Source organism: Siniperca chuatsi, linkage group LG22 (assembly GCF_020085105.1).
Source record: "Siniperca chuatsi isolate FFG_IHB_CAS linkage group LG22, ASM2008510v1, whole genome shotgun sequence".
Classification (NCBI taxonomy): Eukaryota; Metazoa; Chordata; class Actinopteri; order Centrarchiformes; family Sinipercidae; genus Siniperca; species Siniperca chuatsi.
The window spans coordinates 3,065,672-3,073,650 of NC_058063.1; the positions used below are offsets into that span (position 1 = coordinate 3,065,672).

A 7,979-nucleotide genomic window follows, 5' to 3' on the forward strand; every position below is an offset into this window, starting at 1 on the left:
ATTAAAATGTTTTGTTTTGTGTTTTGGCATTTTGCCTTTCTTTGATAGTTGATGGTGTTCAGATAGACAGGAAGCGTAGGGAGCGACAGAGAGCGCTATGATGACATATAACAAAGGTACCTGACTGGAATTGAACCGAGGATGTTTCAGTTACGTGCGATGCACCTTAACCGTTTTTAAAATTCTAAATCGTCTTTTTTGAGACAGCCTGAACATATGAATGCATCACAGAGACGTGAACTGTGCTGCAAGAGTACTTATGAGTAGGTGTGGAGAGGAGACGAGGAGTTGTCATTGGTTTTGGCGCTGTTGATAGAAAGTGTCATTTTGTCAGAAATGGCTACGAGCTTCAAGTCTGTTTTCCATTAAGGAATCAAGTACTTTTTTGTCTGGACTATCAGAGCAATAAATTGATTAAAATGATTAAATCTTGGATTTCTTTGATATTACATTTTTGCTGTAATGAGGCCATGAATGTTTCTGTAACTTTCAGTTTCTCATACTGTACTGAGCTTGTTGTCCTCTGGTACAGCTAATGAGAGAGTTGGAGCTTTCCTCCCAGCAGCAGAGCAGGCTGAATGAGGTTATTCGAGCCATCACGCAGGTATGTAGACACATTTATTCTCAATACTGTTTTTTCAGTGGTGAAAATGTGACCTACTAAATACTACAAGATGTCTACTTTTGCTAATACTTGGAGTGATGCATCGTCACTGTACCAGTGTTTAAAAATGATGTTTCTGTAACTACAGTACTGTAAATATCGCCGCCAACATTTCCAATATCCACGAGGAAAGTCTCCATAAAATATTCCTGCTACCCAGAGGATTAAGCTTTTCTATTTCGGAGAATCCGTGGGTTGTCCTGTAGCGCCACCCTCAGGACAACTTTCTGTAACTTTTTGATACAAGAAAGCGAAATGTGTTCCTTAGTGGAGATGAACTGCAGCCATTCAGAGGATCCTGCTGCCTTTCTTCATGTGCCACCCTTACACCAAATTTTCTACTTGCACTGAACTTGCCATGACATTTGCGGAACACATTCAAGACCTGTCCTTTGCTCTTTATGTACATTGGGTTGTTTTGGCTCTCTTTTGCAGATCATAACGTTCTCAGGAGCCATTGGTTTGCAGTCCAACAGTGCTTGTTTGGTGGGTCATTTGCATTTGGCCCATATGTCCAGCAGCCACAGTCACACAGCAGGTAGGCACAGCAGCTCAAACTGAAGGAAACAATCCCAGGGTGAACTGGAATGGAGCCGACTATAGTTATTGTCTGTCTACAAAATGAGGAGCTATTTGATGGGATATCTCTTTCTCTTTTCCCGCCATATTCTTAGTTCCTCAGGATTTCAGTTACCTCTCAGAGAAAAGTGTCATCAGACCCATCATTGACTTCATCACAGAGGCAGGAAAAAAAGGTTTGTTGACTGGTTTAGTTCAATCAACCATCTCTGCATCAATGTCTCTTTTCTCACCTTTAACCTTCTTTTAACCTTAAACTCATCAGGAGAAGCCCAGTTTATACAGGGTGTCCGCAGGGTCTTAAACAGGATTCAAAGTTGATGAATGAATTTAGCTACAATGAAGGCCCTTAAAACGTATTAAAAAGCCTTAAGGGCCATGTTCAGAGGTATTCAATTGTGTAGCTTGTTTTCAGCATGTATCAGGGATGTGAGTTTTCCGGATTAATACAGAATTCCGGATTTTCCGACCTGAAAATGTGGCCCACGTGAATCACGCAGATTCAGATCCGTTAAAAGAAAAATTGTGGCCACGCTAGCTTCTCTGTCCTCTGCGTGTTTGACCGAGGGCCGGGCTCCGCTGCTACACACACACACACACACAAACACAGAGCAGAGGCTGCGGTGGAGACAGCGAAGGTACCGTTTTACTCCAGTTGACAACAACTCGAGGAAAAAGCGACTTTCCACCTGCTTTGTCCGCAGTTTCTCTGCCTGCAGCAGAGGGAGGAGGACTGGCGCTCTCTGAGGTCTGCTGCTCCATTCTTTCTAAACTTCACTCACTATTCTGAGGCCAGGAATATTAGGCTTATTTTACTGACATTTTAGATTTGTCTCCAGTGGGATAGTATTGAGAGTATAGAGTGACTTTGCTGTTGTGAACTTTACTGTTGCTAGAAACAATGTTTAGTTATATTTAAAATATAAATCAATTCTTATCCTGTTCTGAATTTATTCTTTTAAAAAAATGATCATTTAAAAAACCCCAATTCTTTAGTACTGATAAAGAACCGCCGATAAGAGTATGGATAAGATAAAGATACAACCCTCAGGTTCCCCACCCCTGCAGCTGGTTATGGCTTTACCCTGACAGGATGAGCAGGTTCAGATCTTGTTTAACCAGTGGTATTTTGTGATGATTATTTTTTATGGCACACAGTGCGATCACTCACAACAATGTGAAGGATTACTTCAGGAAATCGTGCTTACTTCATCATGTCTGAGTGTAATGTGACTACAACCAGTGTGTTTTAAAAAAATAAATTCAGCAATGATAATGGAAAATGCATCATTTTTAGTCAAATAACAAACTTTTCTTGGGGGCGGACCCCCGTATAACCACAGCACCGCGCCCTGCTCTGCGCTCTGTGTGTTTTCTGTCCTTTGCCAATCACATGCCTGATTACTGATGTTACTCTTTCTAATAAACCTCACATTGGGTTAGTCACTGAATTCATTCAACTCAAAGTGCTGATGAGGTCTTAAAATGTATGAAAAGGGTCTTTAAAAAAGGTCTTCAACTTCAGGATTCCTGCATATACCCTGTTATAACTTTCTTTTCAACAACACATCACAAATTTGAACATAAAATGTAAAATATACGTATATGTTGCATATGTTAGAATTTCACTTACACTCTTACTTTTGGGAATATCCTCTCTTCCTGTGGACTCAGGTCCAGAGTTTGCCCACCCATCTCTAGTTAAGACTGCTCTGACCCCCCTGGCATCAGTTGGAGCCAGTTTCCAGTACCCACCCATCAACTGGAGTGCTGTCCTGTCTCCTCTGATGAGGCTCAGTTTCGGTAAGAGTTTTCACACATTTGTCTCTTTGTACCTAAGGGCAAGCACAGCCAAAGCACCAAACTCAGCATCTTTTTTTTTGACAGGAGAGGACGTACAGCATCAGTGTGTGGTGCTGGCAGTGTGTCAAGCTCAGTCTTCTCAGAGTGCCTCTCTCTTTCTGGCCTCCTGGCTGTCACCGCCCCTTGTGCACAGTCTCAGTGTAAGTTCCTCTTGAATAGGGTTTGGTATTGAACCTCAGTACTTTCTGAGTACTGAGTGAAATGCGTCCACAACATCCAATATCAAGTGTCAGGATAAACTGGAAGGCAATCCAGGCACTCCAAAATATAAGAAATAATATCAACGAGGAAGGACAGTCTTAATTGTAGTGGCAAAATCATGATCTTTTCAGAAGCAAATGTTATTAGATTATGAATTTGAAGTTGGAAATATACATATATGTAAAATACTGATATTTATTCAAGTTGGGGTGTGTTTTTAAAATAGTTTTACATTTGTTCAAATTGGTTGGTATTTGTTTGTGAATTGGATAATTCTTTTGTGAACACCATAAATGATTCACAGTTGTCATACACATTTGTAAATCTTTTTTGTTTTTATTTGTAGATCAAGAAACATGCATTTGTCAACAATATTGAGACTAAATTCTTTCCATATAACTTTAGCTTTGTCTGGCCCAACATAGTCATATACATCAATAGGCATATTATTTACCCATTTTCAAAACTCTTTAGCAATATGATATTCATTCAGTGGCCACTTTATTAGTTACACCTGAAAAATCTAATGCAATCCAATACAACAACTCTGCCACAAATTCTAACTTATCAAAGATAAAAATGTTCAGTTCTCATTGACACTGTCAGAGAGGTATTCATTTCATTATATGGTTATTACTGAGCTTGTAGTTTGCAGTTGTATTGAACTGGACTACATTATATTGAAAGGTGCTTCTGATGTTTTGCCCACCCCACTTTCAAACGATGGGGGCAGAATATTAGAAAAAATGTTCAATATCATGCAGTCCAGTCCACGCCACCACTAACTACGACCTCAGTAATAAACATGTAGTTGAATTAACACCTCTCGGAAAGTTTTAACAAAAACTGACCATTACATGCTTTGTAAAGGTAGAATATGTGGCAGACCTGTTGTACTGGATTGCATTAGATTGTATAGGTGTACCTTATAAAAAAAAAACCCCAAGCCTAATGAAAAAATCATATTTTATGATATGACTGGTCTAAATGATTGTTACCAGTAGGTAACACTAGTGAACACTATTAAAAGAGGCTATGACTAATTAATGTATCGGTGATCACATTTACTGGAAAGCCTCAGTGCTGTTTGTTTTCCCACTATCACTGTCACGAGTGTTTGTTGAGAATCACTACACAATCTATAAGTGGGGCTGGATATTGTTTCAAAATGTTCATTATTAGTGCTAATACAATACCTGAGTTTCAGTGCTGATACCAAGACAATACTTTTTTTGATAGCTTACTTTGAGGAGTATAGACATGTTTCTTCTACAAAAACTTTTTTTTTTTAACAAAAATAGTCAAACTACTCAAATGTTACATGTTGTCCAAACATAAGCAGTCGTACAAGTACTTTGCAAAAATAAAATACAGTCTACAATTGACAGAATTTTAATTTAGGAAAAAGTACAAGTAAGCGAGATTGCAATTATGACCAGATGTTCAATGTCAGCTTTTGGTACTTCACAGTTTTCGATACCCGGTGCTACAGATACACGTAAGTCAGTCCCAAAAAGTACTGAGGTTCAATACCCAGCCCTTCCTGTAATACAGTCAGAGATGACTTTGGAGAGCTTATATTTCTCCTCCAGTACCAGACTCGGGCTCAGCTGTATGAGAGCCTGGGCTTGTGGATGAAGCATGTTGCTGAGGACAAGCTCCAGGTCTACGTGGAGAGTCTGGGCCTGCAGCAGTTCCAGGAGGACCTTCGACCCCAGCGTCTGCCCCTGTGCCGCTCCCTGCTGCAGGGCCTCGCTCAGGCCATGGCCCTTCCAAACCCCCCCAACCACTGCTGGACCATCCTCCGCTCCACCACAGAGAAGATTTTCACCCTCCTGCCTAACCAAATCCAGGTAAAAAGCTGAAAGGAAGTGAGTGTTTACACATTCAGGAACTACTTTTTATCTGACACTTTAATTCATTTTTATTCTTCAACTTACATTTCAACTGCTGTCACTGTTACACACCAGCGGACGCTTCAACTATTTACAGTGGGCTCACTTCAACTACCTCTGGCACTTTAACTTGAAGTTGCTCTCATGGTTTACAGTTCAACTGACATTTCAACTGCTTTCATCTCATACTCTTCGAATGAGAATTCAACTGCTTTCATCCCTTGCACATCAACTGACAATTTGCATCTACACATTAATTGACAATTAAATATATTTTTTCTCTTCAACTGACATTTCAACTGCTTTCATCTCCTACACCTCAACTGCTTACTGCCTCTACACATTAACTGACACTAATTCATTTTTACTCTGCTTAGATATTAACTGACATTAAAGCTGCTTTTACTCTTTAGCTGACAGTTCACCTGCTTTCAGCTTTTACTCTTCATCTGACAATTTAACTAAGTTAAGTGTTTACATACAAACTAACAATTCAACTGCCTACAAGTCTTAAACTTGAGACTAAAATTTCAACTGCTTTTAGCTCTTACACTTCAACAGACACTTCAAACCCTTTTAGTGCTTCAACTTGAGCTGACACTTCAACTGCTTTAAGTGCTTCAACTTAAACTGCAACTCCAATACAACATCTCACATGCAAACAGTTAACATTTTAAGACATTTTAACATGATTTGTTTAAAAGATAGTACTGTATCAGCAGCAATTGTACCAGGCCATTTATCAAAGCATATCCTCCTATTTCCAGTATGGTCTTCTGCTGATGATAAATTCTTTTGTTTTAGGATAATGAAGTGGATTTGTATGTGGGAATCGCCAAATGTCTGTCTGAGATGTCTGATACAGAGATTGAAAGAATCGCTCGAGTCACAGAGGTACAGTATGATGTGAAAAAGATACCACAGATTTATGATATTCATAGATTTTGTTGTAAATCTGATACTTACTAATCAACTTGACTTTGACCTGTTTTAAGAAACAGTTCAAAATTTTGGAAAATATGCTAATTATTTTTCTGTCAGAGTGAAATGAGAAGGTGGATATCACTCTCATGCCTGTGTGTAAAGTACAGAGCTGGAATATGTGCTTAGCCTAGCTTTGCATTAAGACTGGAAGCAGGCAGAAACAGCTAGCCTGGCTCTGTCCAAAGTTCATAAATACATCTACCAACACCTCTAAAGCTCACTGATTAACATGTTGTCTTTAAACATAAACAGAAATGTAAGAATTACCTTTTCTGGTTTTAGGGGGAGTTCAACTAGCCGACCCCATCTAGCTAGCTTAAAGCCACTATTCTGCTGGCATACATTGTTGTTAGTAGAACAAGAAGACAATCCAGGTGAAACAACTGGTGCAGGCTAGAGGTTAGCAGGATGCATTGCTGTCTGCACCAATGTCTTTTTTTGATACTACCACTGGGGGGCAGCAATGAATATTTTAAAATTGTACACATAGTGGTTTTAAAAATGTCAAAAAAAGCTCTGTACTCTGTACTTTTTAGTCTCAGATGGAGAAGACCTGCTTTGTCCTGGCATACTTGACCTCCCAAGGCAGAGTTCCCCTCCTGGGTCTCAATGACATCATTGCCGGTGTGCTTCGTAGTTGGCCAAGCCGCAAAGTCGGCTGGCTCCTCCTGCAGACTTTTTACCAGTGTCGCCTGGCCACCAACTCCAATACAGGTTAGTCCAGAAACGAGTCAGCGTCTGGAGCTAGAAAGCTTCTCTTGCTGCATTCACATCATATAAGGAAAAGGGGTGAAAATCTGTCAAGTTGTAAATAAATACTGTGGAAGAAAATATATCCATCCAAGTTTTCAAAAGTAAAAACTAAAGTAGAAAATACTGTCTGGCTTTTGCTGATGCGATCACTAGGTGGCACCAAAGTCGAGAATTTCAAATAAAATGGTTTTAATGATTGATTTATTAGCAAGACAACACATAGTATGCCTCCTAGTGTGTTTCTTTGTATGTTTTTTTCTCTTCATGCAGTACAATACCTGTGTCATAGTTTTACTGTATGTTATTGTCCACTTCTGAGTGAGTCCACATGTTGATATGGTTTGTTCTTTGTTATAGGCGTTTTGAAACGAATGGAGTGGCTCCTGGAGCTGATGGGACACATCCGAAATGTTGCCTATGGGGCGACCTCCGTCACGTGTGGAGACACCAAACTGGTATGTTTCTTAGCCGTGCTGGCAAACTGGTATTTCTAGAGCTTTCAGTGTGTTGTTGTCATATGCCAGAGATGACTGTCCATATGTTAAAAACTCTGTTTCAGGATATAGGTGAGAGTTAAGGGCTCCTCGAGAATAGTCCAGTCTTCTATGATATGCAAATCTGCAAGCGCAACCACTAATATGTATAACATATTGTTTGACTAAAAACACACATATATATATATATATACAGACACCGCCACACACTTCTAGTGGGTCAAAATATTTTTGTATGGGTCTATATGTTGTTTTTTTTAAGCTGAACATAGATTTCCTTTATTTTTCTGCAGGCCACAGACTTCCTGTTCCAGGTTTTTGCTGCTGCTGTAGTTTCCTGGGGTGACCACTTCATGCCCCTCCTCCTTGGCATTAGGGCCCAGTGGTTCCCATGGCAGCCTGGCTCCAAGCCCCAAACTCTACAACACAGTCTGTACGGTGAGGAGTCATTCACTGTCCACGCCCTGTCGCAGTGCCTGCTGGGAATGTCCCACAGCCTGCCTCTGCTTCTGGACAAAGAGCCCTGGAGCAGCCAGACACACAAGG

The 7,979-nt window shown here is 40.1% G+C and overlaps 1 protein-coding gene across 1 annotated transcript in view; it reads left to right on the top strand.

Annotated features, from left to right (window-relative positions):
- focad (focadhesin) overlaps positions 1–7,979 on the top strand; it is a 58,822-nt gene that overhangs the window by 50,004 nt on the left and 839 nt on the right. The window contains 10 exon segments of the mRNA XM_044184505.1: positions 533–604; positions 1,100–1,202; positions 1,339–1,419; positions 2,918–3,046; positions 3,131–3,246; positions 4,900–5,160; positions 6,007–6,096; positions 6,723–6,900; positions 7,297–7,394; positions 7,727–7,978. Coding sequence (XP_044040440.1) covers positions 533–604; positions 1,100–1,202; positions 1,339–1,419; positions 2,918–3,046; positions 3,131–3,246; positions 4,900–5,160; positions 6,007–6,096; positions 6,723–6,900; positions 7,297–7,394; positions 7,727–7,978 — 1,380 coding nt within the window.